General features: G+C 38.0%; 1 protein-coding gene across 5 annotated transcripts in view; it reads left to right on the forward strand.

The window, feature by feature from the left end:
- Positions 1 to 204: 204 nt before the first annotated feature.
- The window catches only part of DGKI (diacylglycerol kinase iota), a 121,082-nt gene continuing 100,298 nt past the window's right edge, over positions 205 to 20,988 (forward strand). For 2 of the 5 annotated variants that reach the window (XM_017804881.1, XM_017804884.1), the window contains exons 1-9: positions 222 to 312; positions 2,647 to 2,721; positions 5,213 to 5,269; positions 6,463 to 6,528; positions 12,459 to 12,530; positions 12,850 to 12,966; positions 18,689 to 18,784; positions 19,086 to 19,160; positions 20,397 to 20,492. In XM_017804881.1, the coding sequence (XP_017660370.1) occupies positions 2,704 to 2,721; positions 5,213 to 5,269; positions 6,463 to 6,528; positions 12,459 to 12,530; positions 12,850 to 12,966; positions 18,689 to 18,784; positions 19,086 to 19,160; positions 20,397 to 20,492 (597 nt within the window). In that variant the 5' untranslated portion in view covers positions 222 to 312; positions 2,647 to 2,703. Of the gene's footprint in view, positions 313 to 2,646; positions 2,722 to 5,212; positions 5,270 to 6,462; positions 6,529 to 12,458; positions 12,531 to 12,849; positions 12,967 to 18,688; positions 18,785 to 19,085; positions 19,161 to 20,396; positions 20,493 to 20,988 lie in introns of all 5 variants that reach the window. The other 3 variants (XM_017804882.1, XM_017804885.1, XM_017804883.1) reach the window with 3 other exon arrangements.

The raw sequence follows: 20,988 nt of genomic DNA on the forward strand, positions 1-20,988 counted from the left end.
GTCAGGTAATACTGTTATGTACTATGGCTTTGTGCTGTAGAAAACCAAAACAACACCTAATGATGTGGTGGTTGTTTTTCATTTGTTTTTTTCTAGTTTATTTTAGTTTTAAAAATTTGTGTTGCAGATCAGACCTTTTTTTCTTTTTCCCCTCTCCTCTCTCTATACTCACATGGCTGAATTTCACAGAACAGATTAACAATCATCTTTTCTCAGGAAAATGCTGTGAATGGAGAGCATCTGTGGCTAGAGACAAATGTTTCTGGGGACCTCTGCTACCTGGGGGAGGAAAGCTGCCAAGTCAAATTCTCAGTAAGTTATTTTCAGATTTCTTTTTCTCTTTCTGAGGTAACAAGCCTGACTTCAGATTGAAGCAGTGCTCAGTTGCTTGGGAGCTTGAATTGTTTGCCTGTGTTCCAGAAGAAATACAAAAAAGGCAAAAGGCTACTGTTAAAGACTTCATTGCTTGGGGAAAAAAGCCCAAAACAATTTTGAGTGACCCAGATTATTTACACAGTGAGAGTGTATGTAATCAGCAGCTTTACTAACATGGTAAGAGAAAAGAAATTAGAATATCGAGATGTTTCAGAAATTTTCAAAGAAACTAGTCTATTTTACACAAACACATACACAAATATATCACTTATTGCAGTCTCTGAGAGTATGGTCTGATCAAATTTTTGTGATTTTAATCACTGCAAGGATTTGAACTGAATTTTCCAAACTCCTGAGTGCACTCACCAGCAATGAGTGAACTCATATTCGAGTGTTTATCTCCTTCTATTTGAGAATATTCAAGATTAGCCTTCTCCTACTGAAACTTCTCTGCTGTGTATGAAAACGTTTCATTGGATTGATCTCAAACCCGTGTGTGTCTCTGACTGGGAAGTCACTGTTACACTTCCAGTCTCCTCCAGGGGCACTTCCCTTAGTGTTTCAGTTAAATTGCTTCACCAAAAGAGAAGAAAAAAACCAAACCTCCTTTATTTTGGCATTTAGGAAGCCACCATCTTTTTGCTTTTATTTAAAAAAAATCCACACTTCAGAGCATTTAATTCAAATCAAAACCTTTTGATTTACTAACCACCCCGAATTTTTGGGGCACTTCGATCCCAAATATCAGTGCTTTCTGTAGCACAAATTTAATATCCATCTCCTGAAACTTCTCAAGTGAATTGGTTACTTCACAACATATAACAGTAAGGCCAAGCCAGAGAAGTCTGTGCCCCCTTCTGAATTCTAAGGCGAAGTCCCAACAAACTGCTGATCATAGGTAATATTCAAGGGAGGTGTCACTGTGTGTTTTTGCCCATTGGTCCTGAGGCACTGGGGTTTGGTGAAAGCTGGAGACAGGACTTGTTTGGTTGAGTGGACCTTTGGTATGATGGTTCTGATGTTCTTAATAGAAGTTTGCCTTTCTAAAACTGAGTAACTAGTTCCTCATGATTTAGCTCATTAAAAGTAGAGTGGAAATTTAGTAATATGTTGCATATGATCTGCAAGGTTGTGTCTTCTCGGTAAACACAGAGATAAAAAACATACTTGAAGTTAGCAAGTCACAAAACATGTGAAAGCTCAGTCTGCTATACAATGTCATGGTTCTTTAGATGAAAGATTATAACACCCCTCCACATACATGTGAATATGTACAGTTAGGGTGTATCTGGATAATTATGAGAATAAGTAAAGTTATTATAATTATTCCATAATATGAACTGAAACTGTGTTCCCTGTTCCTTCTTGAGCTTATTTAAATATGTTGAAAATTCTAAAGAAATAATTTATTGAAGATTTAAATGGACATGAATAAATTGAATGCAAAAATCTGAAGAAAAGAAATCTCAACTTACTGTGTATTTATAAATCTTCTGTCCCTAAAGAACAAGTCTGTAAGTTAAATTACTATGAAAATTAATTCCACCTGATTAATTAAATTGAGTTTGTGGAAGTAAAATAAGTCAGTATATTCTCTCTTCTGGATGCATTCTCTTGCCTTTGATATGCCTTGGCCCAGGGGAGTCCATGGAAATTATTTTAAAAGCTCTACTGAAATTAATAAAACTAACCAGCATAATTGAGAATTTTGTCCCTGCTGTAACATATCATAAGCATTTAAAAGCATTCTCTGAGAATTTTATCATTCTCTGCTAAATGACCCAAGTACCCAAGTATTTTCCTGCAAGTCAGTGGCTAGGCCTATCAAATTAATATTAATTATTAATAATTAAATATTATATGATAAGCATGAAGTGACCTACTCTTGTGAACTGATCGGAGTTCTGTGATTTGCGTGTGTAATTTTTCACCTCTTTTCACCGGCTCTGCTCGTCATTTTCATAGGATGCTGCCCTTAATAGTGATGCTCTGCAGTGTTAACAACCTGATCTGCTACCCGAAGGGAAACTTTTCTAGTTCACAAACTGGAGTACTGTGGCTGTCTTTTTCAGAAAGTTCAGTTTTTAACTGAAAGAGCTTCAGACCTTTTTATTTATTTATTTATTTACTTTTCGGTGCACAGCACAGTTGAAAGCTCTGAGAGCAAAAAAAAAAAAATGTATGTTGCACGAGGAGCGAAACATCTCTTGTTTCACAGCTAACTTTCTTTCCCCTCCTGGGAATACCCCACGTCTCCCTTTCCTCTTGCAGAAATCCGCTCTGCGGAGGAAGTGTGCTGCCTGCAAGATTGTGGTCCACAATGCCTGCATGGAGCAGTTAGAGAAGGTAAGACATTGCCATCTTCTGGAGCCTGCCGTAGCCAACACTCTTTTAATTCTTTTTTCTGAGATTTCAACCTGGAAAACACTGTATGCCAAATTAAGTTTTCATTGCTGTTTTAACAATGCACTTGTTAAAAAAATATGACTTAAAATTCCAGCTTTTTTTTTTTTTTGAAGTGTATTTCTTTGAACCCCATGAACCATAAAAAACCCTAAAACGACAAAATCCAAAAGTAAACCAAGAACAAAAATTACAGAATGTTTTCTCAGTTCTAATGTTTAAAAAATAAATTCCCTCTACTTCTAGATTAAAAACTGAAGCTAGAAAATGGAGTATCCTGTCATGTACAAAATTGGCCTTTCAAAATTTCCCAACTAAAGCCAGCATAATTTACTGTATGACAGCAATATTTATTATGAGCAATGCAGCATAAGATGCTACTGTGAACATTTCCCCCTGTATTTACTAGACTCTACTGTTTTCTCTTCAAAACTTCAGAAATTAAATTCTTGTCTGTTAAATGGAAAACATTAACCCTTTCCTTTATAGTGTCATTATTTCTGTTAGTGTCTCTCCTGCTTTTCATTTCCTTCAAGGATCCCTCATCACACCCAAGCACCTATAGAATATCTAACACTGACTTCAGTCTTCTCATCAGTGACTTGTCTTTATTATGACTAATTGGAAATGTGCTAAAGAAATCTCCCCCCACCATTTTCATTCCTGGTGTGATATGTGTAAAGAAATATGTGTGGGAATTTCCCCATTGCTTTCATTAGAGCTTCATTTTCACTCCTATATGTTTAGCTATGTTGTTCTTCATAAAAGAAACTGATGCATAACAAATTTATAGCAGAAACTCTTTGGAAAGGGTATTTTCCTTTCTGAGTGCTTGGACTCATGTTGACAAATGCCACAGTGATTGCCATAAAACCAAGTTGGAGAGGTACCACTTCCACCCCCGATGCTTTTATCCACAGTGAAATTAGCATTAGCACATGCTTTCAGCACAAAATGTTACCAGTGAATTTTTCATGACTTCCTCCATCAGCAGCAGTGCTGACTCTCTGTAGCCCAGTGAGCTGGTGGCATTGCCAGACGGAGCAAATGAGCACTTAGATAAAAAACCCTTTCTGTTGAGCTTGTTTATGACATTTTGGAGACCATGAAATCCATTTCTTGGCAGAGGGTTGTTATAAAGTCTGCATCCCTCTTAAACTCTGTGGAGTTTAAAGCTGGTACATAAGTCTTCTTCTTAGCCCTTTCTGCAAAGGTGCAAGTTGTAAGCAAACTAAAATATAAATATAAGCTGGGTGTCTTTCCAACCTGCCATGACTGAGCAATGAAACACCAAATTGCACTTCCAGGTGAAGAGCAGTGAAAGAAGAGTAATGTAACAATGTCTTTCATTTCTTTTTAAGTAATAGGTATTTTGTTTACTTCTTTCTTTGAAGGCTTTTGTTGTGTTGTTTTGTTGTTGTTTTTTTCCTCCCTAGAGCTATTATTTTGAAGGCCATTATTAAATGAGGGAAGAACTTATTTATCTGGGGAGAGTTGTATTTAAATTTGGAGAAACTTGATCCCTCTACCTTCATAACAGAGGCATAGCTGTGCATTATTCTTAAATGTTTTATTCTTTGAAGGATAGTCAACTTAAGCTTGAATCTGTTTAGTCTAGTACATCCTTACTTCATGTATCCTTTGATCTTTTCCAAGGCCTGTCTCTTCTTCAGTATATTTTTTCCCTTTCTACATCCCCCCATTCTACTCTTACTTCTACTGATTTTCTTTTCTTAAAACTTTTTCTTTCTTTTTCATAGGACTTCTTTCTTTTTCAATAAATGCTTTTTTTTTCTCTCCACCTTTCTAAAAATGTTTTCCATTCATGAAAGCTCCTGTTATCCTCTTTGTCTTTCCCATCTGAAGCTGGCAATACCACTGCACGAGGCAGTACAATGCTCCCCAAATGGTTTGTGGTTGGGGAGGTGAATGAAAACATCCTAATCTAATGAAAAGGTAGAAATTTATGGTAATTTACATGATTCTTTATCTGAATGATGATTTCTCTGCAGATTTTGTTTATGAAGACATAAAGATGGGATGTGCAAAAAAGGTCTTACAGTTAGATTTCTAGCACCTACTGACTTTTGAGACCTCAGCTGAAGTCTGCATTTGTTTGCAAATGATCTTCAGAAAAACAAAACAGATGAAGCAGCTTTCTTCTAGAGGGAGGAGGTGGTTTAAATAGTTGAACTGAGCAGGCAGCAATAGCATTAGTGAAGATGAGGGCTGTGTAGAGGTCTAGGAAGGAGAATTAATATGGGATAAGAAGAGATATTTTTTTCTGACATCCAGCTTAGTTACTTTTTTTCACCTAGTGAAGCTAATATTTTAATAGATGATAAATATTTTGGAAGTCTGACCTAGATAAAAATACTGGAGTAAATTGTGTCTTAGCTCACTTGAAGTTCTAACAGTTTTATTTCAATGCCAGATTAATTTTCGCTGCAAACCGACTTTCCGAGAAGGAGGATCCAGATCTCCAAGAGAAGTAAGTAATGGATAAATGATCATCACTTTTCATTTTACATGTGTGCTGATCCACCTGGTATGGTGCTGCTAAAGTGCTTTTAGATTCAGAGGACTTTTACACATTGGTTCCCAGTGGAACATGTTCTCCTCGCCAGAATAAATGTGAAATGAATTCTAGCCGAAGGACTGCATTACTAACATGGACAGAAACCATTTCATCTTTTTGTTCTCTTTTTTTCATTAATTCAGCTAGTCTGTCTTTTTCCTTTTTTTTTTTGGTAACATTTTTTTTTCTTCCTGGCATTTTAGATTTTTTTTTCTTTATTTCTCTCTCTCTTGCTTTCCCATTGTCTTTTTTTTCCTTCTAGAAGTACCTCAGACATAAAATCAGACATTCAAAAACCTTATGGTGTACATCCAGCTACTGTATGAATTCAGCTCCTTTGAAGGTTTTGAAGGTGTTTATAGTTATTACTAATATATTTTTAGATCTGTCTTACATAGTTAAAAGCCAGTGTTTCAAAAACACTTCCTAGCTGTTGCAACCAATTTGGTGGCCAGCTTTCTCTAGCAGAGGTAGCTCAATTCCCAGTCATGCTGGCAGTTCAGTGTTGGCTGGAACAACAGTGTGGTGCAGGCAGACCTCTTCTAGCCCTTGCCTGTGCAGAAACAGTGCCACAGCCCTGCCCACCCACCCATCTCTTGCTCACCTCTTGCTGCCATCCAGGACGTAAATAGTCCAAACAGGGAGAAAAGACTGCTTCAAGGACTTCCTCACCTCTTTTCCTTCTTTTTCATTGCCTTATGATATTTTGTGCATTATAGGACTGTACTTCCAAGCAGAATAGCAAGGGGCCCTGCTTTGTGGCTGAACACAGCGGTGTTTGGGCACTTCTGTACTCTGTGTTTAGGTGATAATTATCTCTGCGTCATGTAATGAACTTTCTTCTTATTGTGGAAGAATACTGAGAAAGTAGTTCTGGCCTTGTTTCAACACGGATAAAGAAAACACCATCTTGTCCTTATTCCTCCTACAGTTTTGGTGGTTTTTGAGGTTTCCTACAGTGACTGCTGCATTTTACTCCAGGAATTACTGCAGTGGCTGAAGGGACTTCTCCTTTGGTGTCTGTAAACCGATTTCACGCAGATGGTACTGTTGATTGCAAGGTACCAAGGCTTCCTATAACATATCTTTTTGCCCTTCTTTTGCAGAACTTTGTCCGACATCACTGGGTGCACAGGCGGAGGCAGGAGGGGAAATGCAAGCAGTGTGGAAAGGTAAGATTTGCAGCACAGCCCAAGTGCGACACAGAGCACTGTGGAATTGAGGGCACCCAGTAGGTCCTTCTAGTCGCTGAATTTTTTCCTATCACAAACACTTGGCCTCTTTTAATGGCTAATGACAAGCCTGAGATATTGAGCAATAACAGCCCTGATTCCCATGTGGGAAGAGAAAGGCAGCTGCATCTGCAGGAATGGGCACATCATGTATCCTGGGAGGTTGTGCTGCACTAGCTGCTAAAAATGAAGAGGAAGGCGGCTGTGGCTCCTTGAGCTTCTTTCTTTGTTAAACTAGCCTGGTACTAATATAGTGTTCTTTCAGTGCTGTCCTCTGTGCCAAAATTGTGATGACTTATTTTTTAGGCTTCTGGAAAAAGAAAGCTGTTGCTTTATTTCTTCCCCAGCAGACTCTAAGATTTGTGAGACTGTATCATGTTTCCTCTGCTGTATAGATCGTACAAGTTTACTTCTAAAAAGCTATAAAAAGGAGGAAGAAATGTCTTAGCTACTGAAGACCATTCTTCTGAAATATTATGAGCCCCTGAAATATATTGAGAGACATTTAAAAATTAAATTAACACAGGGATTTAATTTCCTCTCTCTAGCACTATATTATACTTTTGCCTCCCTCTTACCAACTAGTAAGGAAGTCTGTGTCTCATCTCCATGGCACAGCATTTAAGTCAGAGGAAAATTTGTATGTAGATTTGTATCTAGATATTCACATAGATCATCAGCTTCAAGCTGCAATAAGACATGCAATAAAAATGCCTGTAGCATGGGAACAGTGCAGCAAGGCAGTTTGCATACAGTATTCTTATTGTATGACTTTGCCTTCCTTCTCTGCTTTTTTGGCCTGGATCTCCCCTACAGGCATTAGGAGTTGATTTTGCAACGGGAGTACTTACTGGCTATCATACCAAAACCTATGCTGGGTATGTTCACATGAGTAACCTTGACTGATATAGAATTATAAGGCTGGAAGAGACCTTTAAGGTCCTCAAGTCCAACCATCAAATGGAGAATATGGAGAAGAAATCTGTTTTCCCCTTAAATAAGAAATATTCAGTTAAGACTAACATTGTAATAGAGTTGTTCTATGTCAAGAAACAGAAAGAATTAGAGGAAAATATAACCAAAAAAAAATCCATTATACTTTTTGGCCAAGTAGTCTCCTATTACAGAAAAATACTTGTCTTTCTTAGTGCTCTGCTATCACATTTCTTAAACCCCTGAGTAAGAATCACCTTTATTATTCTCTTGTCATGCAAGAAAAGGGGAACTATCATTGAAATAGAATGGCAGTAAATTTGAAGCAATAAAAGGATTCTGGTTGATCTCATTGTTGTGTAATAGTCCTATGCCATGCCTGGAATGGGATGGTTAAGTATTTTAATGATCATTAATAATAGTTCAGATAAGGTTTTTGGATACACCCATCTCATGCTTCAAATCATAGGCAAGTGGATAGGAATTAATGCATCCCCATATTCTTAGCTTTGTGGCTTTATATTTTGTGTGCCATGTGTGCCATGCCTGACACTTCCTGGTGTCTGACAGTGTTCCACCTTAGATCAGAAGTGCAGTTTGGAAGAAATTTTTCTGATTATCCTCACTTATGATGGTTCACATATGGGACAGTCTTGCAACAAATGAACTGAACTCCTTTAGATTAAACTCCTGTTAGATTAAACTTAATTGAAAGTTTACTCTGCAGTTACTAATGGACATTCAGTCCACAGGACCAGACTACAGCTAGTCCAAAGTAAAATTATTTGAAAATCCTTGTGTACAGTGTTCTCAGTACCAACAGAGTCTGTGCTATCACTGTTACACATTACTTGCTAGTGTAGATACAGCTTATATGGGCTCATCCAGGCTTTAGATTTCTCCTCTTCTTCTTCCCAGGAGTGATTTCACTGATTTACTGCTGAAGTACTATATGGAGAATTAGGCACCAGGGAAGGGGGCCTGAAAAGTGCAGTGTAACCAAACAATCTATTTCTGTCTTTCTGTCAACTTCCTGTGAAGGTTCCCTCTTTTTTGTTGTTGCTTTTTTTGTTTTGAAACTGGAGACTGTAATAGAAGGATGGACAGGTCTCTTAAAGTCCCGCTGAGCCCAGTATTCAACAATGGCTTAATATGAAAAAGAATAAAATGGAGCAGGTGTTTAATGATGCAACCTCAAAAAAGTCTCCTCAACTATAAAAATTTCTGTCTCGTGAATTTCCAGAATTGGTGCCTTTATAGTTATATTGTGGCCTATGATAATTTTCTTTCCTGGGATCTTGCCTAGTTGAACCTTGAGTTCCTGTGAAGTTGTAGCATTTACAACATCCTTTAACAATAATTTCCTGAACTTAACTACATGCTATGAGAAGAACAACATTTTGGTTGTTTCAAACCTGTCACATATTAGTTTTCTTTCCTCATGCTCCATAGCTGTTGTTTTGGAAGAGATGGTAAATAAATCCTCCCAAGCTATGTCCTCCACATCATTCACGATGCTTAAGAATTTATTTTTTTCTCTTGAAGACATGAAAAAAATAGTTTTGTAGCTGTTAACTGTTTATTACATGGGATCATAAGAGAAATCTTTATATAATTTGACATAAGAATGTTCAGACCATGTGGCCCAGCATCCATTTCATAACTGAGTGCAGTAATAGAAGCTTAAGGATGAATGCAAAGGAATCTTTTCTTTGTATATTTCCAGTCAGCAGTGGTTTAGGGATTTTCTGAGACTCAGAACACATCTTAGACCATCATGCTAAACAAACACTGTATTTCTTTTACCTTCTGTGATGTCCAAAGTAGTGTGCCCTCTGTATACATGCAGTGTGTCTACAGTGTCTCTGTTACCGGTCCCTTTACAGGCTTGATCCAGAACTTCATGTTTTCCTGCATCTAAAGGTAGAACTGAAATTTCTAGTACTTGAAAGGCAATTCCAGTTCCTTGTTATTTTAGCAGAGATCACCATCCAAGTGCTTCTGTTGTAGTCTGTGTTTGAGTTGTAATAATACCTGGCTCTCCTACAGTAATGTTGCATTAGGATATCTCTAAGAGCACTAAAAAGAGAATGAATATTATAGGAAAATACTTGCAAAAATATTATTACTAGCCCTAACACTAGTGTGAAAACAGTCTTTAATGATAAATACTTTTGAGAATATAACCAAAACATACCAGAACTAGTAATGCCTGTGTGCTCTTTTGTGTGCATGAATGTCTGTGTTAATTTGGAGCTTCAATTTGTCTAGATAGTCTGGATCAATCACCAACATAAGCTGGTTTTGTGGTGATTCAAGTGCTCTTTTCCTATGAGTACATTTCTTCTGGTGTGCACAACTGTTTAATTCTACAGGAGCAGCACACAATAGGGGATTTCATGTGTTGTAGAGGAACTGGTTGCTGGGGAATCAGGGCTAATCATGTACTTTTAGGCTGATGTTCTCACAAAGGTGAAATTCATTTTCTGTCTCAAGACTTCTAACTTGGTGCAGAAAACCTCCTTGCATGAGCCAGGAACAAGATAACTGAAATTTGGTTTTCCTTCTCATTGAGAGAAGGCAGGAAAGATAATTTCTAGTAAAATATGGGGAGTTCCATGGTTTCAGTTTGATAGTTCTCATCAAATCTCACTGTGACAGTGCACTGTTTATTTTATCAGTTCCTTTATTTGTAAAGCTAGCTTTCAAATAAATGCTATCTTACCTGAAACATGTATCCTTAGGAAGTATTAGTGCATATTTGTAAAGCTATTTGAGGAAGGATAGTGGTGTTTTATTGCTACTTATCATTAATATGTTTTCATTGCTGTATCATTTTCTCTAATTACTCCCTAAAAGCCAAATGGCTTACTAAATAAATGGAAAAATGGTCCATCTAGAACCAGACAAGCTGCTTAGGCCATATGTTTAAAATACACAACTGATGGGCTGTAGAATTAATGTACTGAATTTAGGTTTTTATTAGTGGAGGTTTTGGAAGAGAAGAGTTTTCCCCCTGGTTATTACAAAGCAGAACAAAACAAAACACTTCATGCTCCCGAGGGACTGAAATCTTTTTTTCTTTCAATGCACTTTGGGACCAGAAAGGATGAGATTTGTGAGAAACACTATGAAACACCAGTGTAAGTGAATGAGAATAGAGCATTTTGTCCAGCATCAGATCTCTGTACCAACACTTGGGTCACAATTACTGTCGCTCTGTTCATTCTTGTGCCCACACTGAATGGCAGATGAGATGTGACCAGCCAGAAGCAGCTGGACAGCTTGTCTTTTTTTAAACCATTTTGACTACACTGCTACTAAACCTGAATATGTCAAATCACCATAATTATGAAGAATCTAATCTTTGAATTTCTCTGAATGTAAACTCTGAGGCATTAGGGGGAAGATTAAAAAAAGCCCAAAAACCTACCAAACAAATCTAGGCAGAGGTGACACAAGCCTTCTGGGAGTCGATCGTGGAGGTGTGGTCCATCTGGCAAGCTAGTTTGGCTGGGATATAGAGATACCTGTAGAAGAAGCTGCAAAGTGTAGTTCTGCATGGTGGACAGGCAGGTAGAGCCTCCTCCTCTTTAGAGTATCAATAGGGTTGTCCTCAACTACCTCGTAAGATAGATTGTAGCTCAATCCCTCACTTAACAAGACCAGTGTATCTCCGTGTTTTTTGGTTGGTTGTTTAATTCTCCTTCTTGGTGTGCTTGACCTTGTCATTGGACTGAGCACTAACAGGCTCATTTTTCCTGCAGGATAAGAAGGACCTTAATTACAGAAGCAGTAAGGCAATGTCTTGCTGGATGTTACTAAATCAGATTATAACTTTCTTGCATTGAGTCTTGGGCATTGTCCAGCATGTAGGAGATTTAGGTATTAACTCAGCTTGTCAAAAAGAAAGCTGGCTCACAAATTCATCACTTGGTAGAGAGATTGAATTAGAAAATTCAGGATGATGATGGGCTACTTAATGTGGTAAGAGAGAGGCTTGATGGAAGCTCATGAATAAAGGATCCAGACAACTGCAAATCTGAAATCTAAGCAGTAAAGATGACTATGACAAACTGCTCAATGAAGTTCTGGACTTTGTCTCTCCAGCCATCAACCCAAATCAGATTTTTGTCTGACTAAAAAGAGCTTTAATTCAACAAAAAACTTCAGGCTCTATCTTAGAATTTGTTGCCTGTGTTAGATGTAAGATGAGTTTATATGACCCAATGGTCTTTCCCAGCCTTAGAATTTAGAGCAAAAGTGACAATTTATTCTATGGAATGAAGCTCTTCTGTAGGAGAATAAAATCTCATATTTATTGGTAATGGTGGGCTTTTTTCTCTTTAAAACTATAAAGAAACATTTTCTTTTATCTGTTTTATTTGAATCAGACCATCTTGTTTTTTGGAATTTACAGGAAGGATTTTAATCTGAGTCAGCTCAGTAAAACTATAACTCAATTTCCCCACCAGAACATTCCCAGACAGACATTGTAGTTGATTCTGCTCTGTAGTTAAAAAAAAAAAAAAAAAAGGAAAATTCAGATTCTTGTTTTTATTTAGAGCAAACAAGACTGCAACTGTCACAAAATCTGACACTCTCCAGATCTGTAGAAATCCATTAAAATAGGCATTCCTTCTCTATCTTTTCCCAGTGTTTTTAACTACAAAAAATCTAAGGAAAACCATAAAATTTTGCAGAAATGCTTTTAAAAGTGTGTGCAGAAATGCCCCAGTTGAAGAACATTCTCTGTGACTCTTGTCATTGTTTTATCCCCCAAAAATTTGTTTGTTGTCTAAGAGCTTTGAGGCTGAACCAATGCATCTGACTTCAATGAATAGATTTAGCTTAGTACAGTCAGGTGACAAGAGTTAAAGGTGCATATTTTCTTGTAGTCAGGAGGAATTTAATCCTTTTTTTCCTGGTTATTCTAGGGCTTTCAGCAGAAGTTTTCCTTCCATAGTAAAGAGATAGTAGCCATCAGTTGTTCCTGGTGCAAGCTGGCGGTAAGTGAATAATACTCCAAGAGACTGTGATCTGTGTTTAAATAGGAATGATTGTGGGTGTTTGTTGTTGTTGTTGGTTTTGGTGGTTTTGTTTGTTTGATTTGGGTTGTTTGTGGGTTGGTTGGTTGTAAGAAGGTATGATTTGGGAAGATAATTTTTACTTACGTGTTCCTAAAACTCCATGGTTTGACTGACTTGAAGACGGTAGAGTTGGAAACATAGCTCCAGTTTTTGTACCATCACCCTCTTCTTCCTCTCCATGCTTCCCCTTTATGTTTCTTGATCTCCTTAGTGACTCTACTCTTTCCTTCTCTTCCAGTTTCATAACAAAGTCACCTGTTTCATGCTGCATCACATCGAGGAGCCGTGTTCCCTGGGGGCTCATGCTGCTGTCATTGTGCCTCCCACTTGGATCATTAAGGTGAAGAAACCTCAGGTAACTGCATGCTGATGTCTGTTTTGGAAGCTGTGGGCTGTGCAAAGCCAACCTGGCTTCGCTGCTCGGTTCTCCTTCACGAAAGCATGCTTGTTCAACCCTGTCTTTATCCCTGAAACCCAGCATACCTCCATGGTGATTATGAACCTGTATTCTCCTGCCCCTCCATCCAGACCTTCAGTAGATTTCCCTGTTTGGGATGATGAGCAACAAACATGACTTGTTCTGAGCTAATCCAGTTCAGATTTGTTCCTGTAACTGAGTTCAGCAAGCATACTGCAAGAAAATCCCCTGTGTGGTAGGCAGTCAAGCATGTTTCATTAAATAGAGCTGAGCAAATACAGGGAAAAACCATTCACAAACATTCACTCGAACAGCAGTAAGAATTGGCTGTGGCTGGACTGGCACCCTTCTGAATTTGCCATTAATGGACATGTAAAGAATCACGTCTTATTTACATCGGTGCTTGCTCGTTGTCAGCAGTAAGCACATGTGCTCATTTGGTTGAAGGTAACAAACACTAGACTTCAAAGCATTTGTGATGGATGTGATAGGTCCTGGAGAGGATAATTCACTGGTGAACATAGGGGAAAAGATATCCACAAGAGAGCTGGCCAAAAATTAAAAGGGGTTCACATCATGCAAGAAGTATTTTTTCTTTGGAAGTCTGTTTTCACTCTAAGTTGAGCTGAGAGAAACAAATGCTGAACGTATCAGGGAGTCGAAAATACTGGTTAATTTTTTTATTTCAGAATAACAGTTTTTATTTCAGTCCATCCTTGGGAAGTGACCCAGGCTTTTTGACTCCTGGTTGTCAATAAGAAGCCAAGAAGTTCAGGCTGTGGACAAGACACTAAGACAAAACTAGTCCTATGAAACTGGAAAAAGGCCTAAGGCCTAAGTGGTGACACTGCTCAATCTTTAGTTCCAGTCTAGGAATATGACCAGCAGATTTGGGCATTAATAGGATTTCTAACAAGCTGGTTGTTGAGGACAATGGGCAAAGGGAAGGGGAAATATATGTACAGAGTAATCAAAAAATTGACCAAAGAAGTTTCTATTTCTCTTTTAGGTTAAGAGAGAGCGTAGGCAAAACTCCCAGCCACCTCCACTCAGAGAAAAAAGGGGTTTTTTTGTCATTGGTAGCTTTTCCTCACATTCTTTTTTCTCTGTTTGTTTTACTCAGGACTCCTCCAGAGAAATCTTTTTTTCTCTCTCTTGTTGAGGAATGTTTGAGTCCTTGGCAGTGACTTCATATCCTTGACTAATTTTCAGCACCATACTTGACAGATGTATCCATGTCTGACCTTACTAACAGAAACTTTTCCTCAATTTTTTAATTCTTATTTTATTTAATTTTTAGTAAAAAAAAAACCCAACCAAACAAACCCCCAAACTGTCACTTTTAATTTTCTCTTGATTTGGCTTTTGGCCAAAGCAGGGTACATTCTTTATAATATTTTTAGACAATGTAGTTTCTTGTTCACTGTTTTTTTTCAGACCAGTTCCAATTAAAAAATAGGATCTGATCTAGCTAATTATAATTTATGGGAAAATGTCTTCTAAATAAAGGTTTAATATGTTAAACTATAAGAAAATATCTGTTATTTTTGTGTGCCTGAGTCATGAGTGGAAGGAAGGTACTGCAATCCATTATTCCCTCTCCATCACATCTTGAGTCCTTGAAATTCATGCTCAGTAGCATGCAAAAACCTTGAGTAGCTGAAGCATTAGATAGACAAAAGTTATATTTAACACAGACAATGGGGATATTTCTGTGAAAATTCATAACAGCTCCCATTGCAATTATGGGGAATGCATCCTTATTGCTTTAGAAAATACTGATGCATCTTTTGGATGTGTTTTCAGATTTTTGGCAGAAGTCTTGTTTTCTTATTTATTATTTTCTTAGGAAATATTTTTCTTCTCCTGCTGTTTCTGGCCAGCTCTACTGCTGTGTATTATTACCCTCTTCACCCCATAGGAATGTTTGGTAAACACTATGAAATATTCACTGTATTCAATCCGCAGAATATAAACACAATATCCACAAATTTTTGTAAATTCACATAATAAATGAATGTGTAACCAACAATCTGTTTTTCACATATTCCACAGTCAGAATAAATTTGGCTAGAAGCTTTTTTTGTTATAAAATATTTTCTCAGCTCTAATTAACTACTTACATTGGTCACAGACAACTCTTGAACTGAATTTCCTACTCATATAAAATTGATTTTAGCGATGCCTGCATCCTGTTTGTTTGTTATTTCCTTTAAGCAAATAAGTTGGCTTTTTGTAGCGAATCCTTGCCCTATTTTATATTTTTTTTTTTCTTTTTATTGCCACAAAAATGGTTTTCCATGCTTATTTTGTATAACGTGGGTCACCACCTTCCAAATATTGGGCTTGCGTAAAGGCCACACTCCCCATCTCGTTGCTAATATTGTGGTAGTAAAACATCATGGTGTGATTGGCTAAGGACAAATTATTGCTGACAACCTATGTTCTAAATGGGGAGCTTTTGCAAGCAACTGATTGGAAGATGAAGAATATTCAGAATGGTTCAAATAGCCTTGGAATCGGTGGTAGCTCTGTATGTAAAGACCCACTCACACATGAATGGAAAACTCCCAGTACCTATTCCATGTTATCCATAATGTGAGCCACTTCTGTAACTTTTTTACTGATTTCCAGTGTTTCTGTACTGTTAACAGTGCTTTGAAACCAGCTCTGTTTTCCTGGGGTTCAAATCAATTCCATCTCCTAGTTTGTGAAGAAGGTCACTCCTGTTGACTGGTAGTATTTTTTTATAGGTGAGGTTTGGTAGCCAAAGTGGTGTTAGGTCTAGCAGTGGGCTTGCTATATGGTTGTGATGTGGGAGAAAAGCAGGTAATAAGGAGGATCTGGCTCATGTATTGAGTCTGTCTTCTGTTTAGGAAGATAAAGGCAGTAACTAAAATTCCAAGATTTTTCTGTTCAAGGTGAGTAAACATGGTGTTTTCTTCTTCTGCTCCTGCTTTGAGGACCTTGAAAAAGTTCTAGTGAATGCTTATATTTCTGGGTTTATTTCTTTATTTCCCCAATTGATGAGTGCAGCTGGCTTGTCTGATGGTGTTTGTGAACAACCAGAAGACGGTCAAGATTGACTTTCCCAGACGCTGTTCATTATTTAAGTAATTTGAAGATCAGCGTGCTAAAAGCCTTTGAAAATGAAGGCTGAAATGTTGTAAAGGAAAAGGTTGAAAGGTGTAATTGGATTTCTCTGAGGTAGCCCATGGCCTTTGCACCATCCAACACCAATACAAGAACTCCAGTTCTCCTGCTCACCTAGCTGATCTTGCTGAGAGCTATACTGACCATTCAATAATATGAAAAATCTCTTTTTGAAGACAGACAAACTGACATCCACAAAGGAGAGGTTTCCTCTCTAGAGGCAAGTTAGGATTTACTTATGGTGCCCATTTAAAGGTATGCTTTGCTATCAGGTACCTTGCTGAATAACATTATATGTTTACAAAATACTCATCACCTTGTTATGTGAACAAGGTAGTATGTATCCATTTCTTCACTTCAGTGTGCAAAGACTGCTGATACTCTTGGCTGTTACTCTTCTGCATGCTTGCAAAAAGAACCTGCATATGTTTAAGCAGCTTTTTTGCCTCTCATCTGCTATGGACATGCAGTTGCAATTACCGTAGCAAAGCTTTAGGTTCTGCTAACACTGAGGTGTAGGCATGTAGAAAAAAAAAAAAAAGAAGAGTGAAATAACACTGTTGTGATGTAGCATAATTTAATGCCTTTTTGAGTATGGAAATGAAAATGTTTATAATCACGATTGGAGGCTTAGACTAAAACTGTTTCTTTAATATAGCTGTGTTCCTTTTCCCTACTCACCCATAGGCAAGAAAAGAGATACATTTTCATGGGATTTAATGACAGCTACCTTTAAACATTCTTTAAATTATTCTTTTAAAATTAGTTAGTGTTTTACTGAACTGTCTTTGCCCTTTCCAGAAGAACTTCATTGGACTTAGGTCTGTCCATTTTGGAGGTAGAATAACAGTCCTTCTAGAGGTACAGTTAAGAACTTGCCTAATGTTTTACCTAACTTAAGTTATAAACTAATATTTGTCAGCAGAATTCACTGCACTTAACCAACACAATAAGCATTTTGAATTTTGCACCTGGACAGACTGATGCACAGGGAAAAGGTTTAGTATGTGTGTGAGCTTTCAGCAGACTGCTAGCAAGACTGTGGATCTTCTCTCTGTGTCCTGTGTTTTGCCCCACTCCAGGGATAATCCTTCATCAGAGAAGGAGGTTGAGGAACTAGGTTAAGGCCCCCATGGGAGGCAGCGTTGAGTGTAACATCTCCATAACTTTCTGTTGGCATCAAGACTGTTGTACAGTTGATCTGATTACTGAGGTAGGGCAGTGAAAGACCACGCAGATGGGATTGCTGATACACTCGTGTAGTCAGTGCAGTCTTTGAGGTTTATCATGCTTTCAAAATCGCTTTGTATCAGAGTAGGGAAAAGTATGAACACTTCTTTAAGTAGTTTCTCAAAATACCGTCTAAAAGGGCAAATGTTCTGAAACTGCTCTGCAGACCTGTCCTGTCTTCAATATTTTTAGTAAGCAGTAAGGCGTGACTATATCCTGGTCCACAAGTATTGTTGAGTGGTGATAAAAAGCTTGGGACCTTGGGCTCTACAGCAGGCTTCTCTTGATCTCCATAATTAGGAACAGTGCCTTTAGGTCTTTGAGTTAGACAGCTGTTAGTTTTACTTCTAGGAGAGGTGGAAGCATTAACTTCTGTATCTGGTCTGTCATACTGAAGTCTTGAAATTCTGAAAGTGGTGGATGTGTATTAAACAAAATGTGGTAGCTGTTCTTGTTGATGTTGGTTAGCAAGCAGGATTAAGAACAGACATCACTGTTTAGAGATTTGATGATCTCTGCTTGTTGATTTTCATAAGTGGTACACCTTTAAACAAGGTCAGGACAGAAATGAACTTTTGGATGGCTGAGTGAATCTTGCTTTCCCTCTTGAAGCCAGGAAAAAAAAGTCAATGAACTTTCTTCTAATTCCCCGTTTTACTTTAGTTCTTGGTGGTGACTAGACTAGAAGTTGAAATACTGCAAAAATATTTGGAGTATTTCCCATAATACAAAATTTCAATTGTATGGAAATGGTTAGGGTTTCCTGCAGGTATGACTTCAATTACTGAATTAAAATAATTGAAAAATTTAATAAAATTATCCTTTTAGGACTGTTCTTATCAAACCAGAACACCTTTTCACTCAGTATCACTGAGCAGACTGTTGCCAGCCTGGAGAACAGCCTTGACATAAGTTCTATTTTAATAGGTTCTGCAAAAATACAAGCAATTATAGGTTTTTACCTATGTAGTTAAGTGATACTGTTATTTAAAAACAAAACAACCACCCACCCCACAAACACTCCTTCACTCAAATCCTTAAAAATTAAAATTAATTCAGTTTGTTCCTTAGCAGATGATTACACAAGTTTCTTGGTAGGCTGGGACTGACTCTACAGTGCCAGCATCATACGCCATGGTGGCCTACGTTATGTTGAGTCATAATGGTTGCCAGAGCTAAAACTTGTTGTTTTCTTTCCTAAAAAAAAAAAAAAAAGAAAAGAAAAAAACATGAAAAATATCTCATTTATCATGTTTTTTATTACATCTTTATGCAGGTGGTCTCCATACCAGGAGACGAGCCTGATTGGGCAGGAGACTGGAGCCCCGAAGGGGAAACGGGCGTCTCCTACCCCTATTGGGAGGGTTGGCAGGTACAACATGTGGTGTTATGTGAGTCTATGGGAGCATCTGATCTTTTTTTCCCCCTCACAGCGTGGGAAAGTTTCCAGTTCCAAAGCACCAGTCTGGTCTCCGTGTGTGGCTTTCTCCATAAACGGTGGTGTGGAAGTGTAAAGCATGCAGCGCATGTGATTTAAATCTCGAGCATGTGCCAGATACTCTTATCATTCTCCAAGTGGACATGCATGGAAGAGCTTCGTAAAGGGGCTCTGTCTGGGCCTGTCTTCTAAATTTTGTTTTGCTTTTCATGTATTCTTTTTTCTTTTGATGTAGAACTCCTTAAAGACTTCAACACGGCGAAAGAAGAGAACGTCTTTTAAAAGAAAAGCCAGCAAAAGAGGCAATGAAGTAGGTATTCAAGTGCTTTGGAAATCAGGCTCCTTTTGTTTAAATGTCTAAACCGTGAATTTGAAGTTTTTAGGGTTTTGGTTTATTTTCTTTCTTTCTTTTTTACTGCATTGTTTAATATATTTTTTTCCTCTGGAAAATTCAATGCTATTGAATTTGTTGTTAGAAGAGATAAAACTTGTATGAGAAGCTTTATTTTATGAGTTGATTTTTTTCAAGAATCAACGTACCAGACTCCAGAAGGACCAGCACCCTATTCTCTTGGGATGTAAGAGACTCAGCTCACACCCTTGTTTTCCACTAGGCAGAGCAAGGGTGTGAAACTGGGGTTGTGAAGTCCATGGTGAGTGCACTGATGCAAGGCTCTGGTCCAGTTCGAGGATATTTCCTTCGGGGGATCTCATATTGGAAATATTCTGTTTGTGTGAAAATTGAAATTCGACCACAGAGGGAGAGAGAATACAGATTATTGATCCGATGGTTTGATTACCCACGTATCTTATAGAAGACCTTGCTTCCCGACTCTTCTTAGTGGATTGGTTATATAGACAAACAGCTTCGTGAGAGAGGTGGAGGGAGACTGGCCTCTGCATAGCCAGGGCTCTCTGGTTCAAGGCCTCGCTTGGGTGGTGGGAGAACTGCAGACCAGAGACTGGAATCCACATCTGTAAGAGCCCGGGACAGTATCCTCATTACTGGACTCTCTGGTGTCTTGCAGGGGTAGGGAGTAGGGAGGCAAATAGTTTTCTCATTGATATGTTGGGTTTCATCTGTGGCATTTGTTCAAAGGTGGGAAGGCAACAAGGCCAAGAATTCAAGAGCATATTACCTGCAAATAAGTGCTGATACAATTTATCTGTTAGAATGAATTAATCGAATAAGTAGCTTATCTCATTCTATTTTCCTTTGGAAAAACTGTTTGTATTAGAAATAACACTGTGTCTGACACATTATTAATGCTGTGTGAATAATTGGGAATGGGATGGCTGGAAATAATATTGAGTAAAATTTTAAAATAGTTATGTATTACCCCGAAGTGATATTTTCCCCCTCTTATTTATATTCTCTTGTCTCATCTGGATAAATAAGTCCCAGCTGAGCACCACATTGATGTGGCTGTACTATTTCCAATACCTGAGGTAGTTTTATCAGAGCTAGGTTGGGTCTCCTATGTGTGTTATGCCAGGAAAACATACATAGCTTGTACTAAAGCTATTTCTTGCTTCTGTTTCTCAGGAGAACAAAGGCCGGCCGTTTGTGATAAAGCCTATCTCCTCTCCACTCATGAAACCACTGCTGGTTTTTGTCAATCCAAAAAGTGGAGGGAATCAGGTAAGAGCATCAGCTGGATCCAGGTCACAAAGTTTTAGTTTAACAGTAGGGTTTCTGCTAGCTAAATGGCAATAGTTCTTGGTCAGTCAGATAGAAAGGACTCTATGCCTTAACTGCAGTCCTCAGAAGAGGTCCTTGCTGTTGAATGACCATTCCACTTTGGTGGAGCTGGGTGGCTGAAATGGGTACTTGAGTATTTGAGTGGTTGCATTCCTATTTTCAAATTCTTGAAAGGAATCTAAAATGACAGTTTGGAGGTTTTCAAAAGACTTCATCTTTCCATGGAAAATTTGGGTTGCCAATGCAGTTTTAGACTTATCTTTTTCCAAAAAGTGGTTTGATTTTACTAGGAAAGGCTAGTGAATGTGAAATGACATATTCCTATGGCATTTAAAAAATCATTAGTGGTCTTGTACTGTACCACAAAGAACCAAGTTTCAGTGACAGCAGACTTTTTCCTTAGGATTCTTGGAATGAATACTTACCCAAGTGAATG

This window comes from Lepidothrix coronata, unplaced genomic scaffold (genome assembly GCF_001604755.1).
Source record: "Lepidothrix coronata isolate B3197 unplaced genomic scaffold, Lepidothrix_coronata-1.0 Scaffold10, whole genome shotgun sequence".
NCBI classification, from domain to species: Eukaryota; Metazoa; Chordata; class Aves; order Passeriformes; family Pipridae; genus Lepidothrix; species Lepidothrix coronata.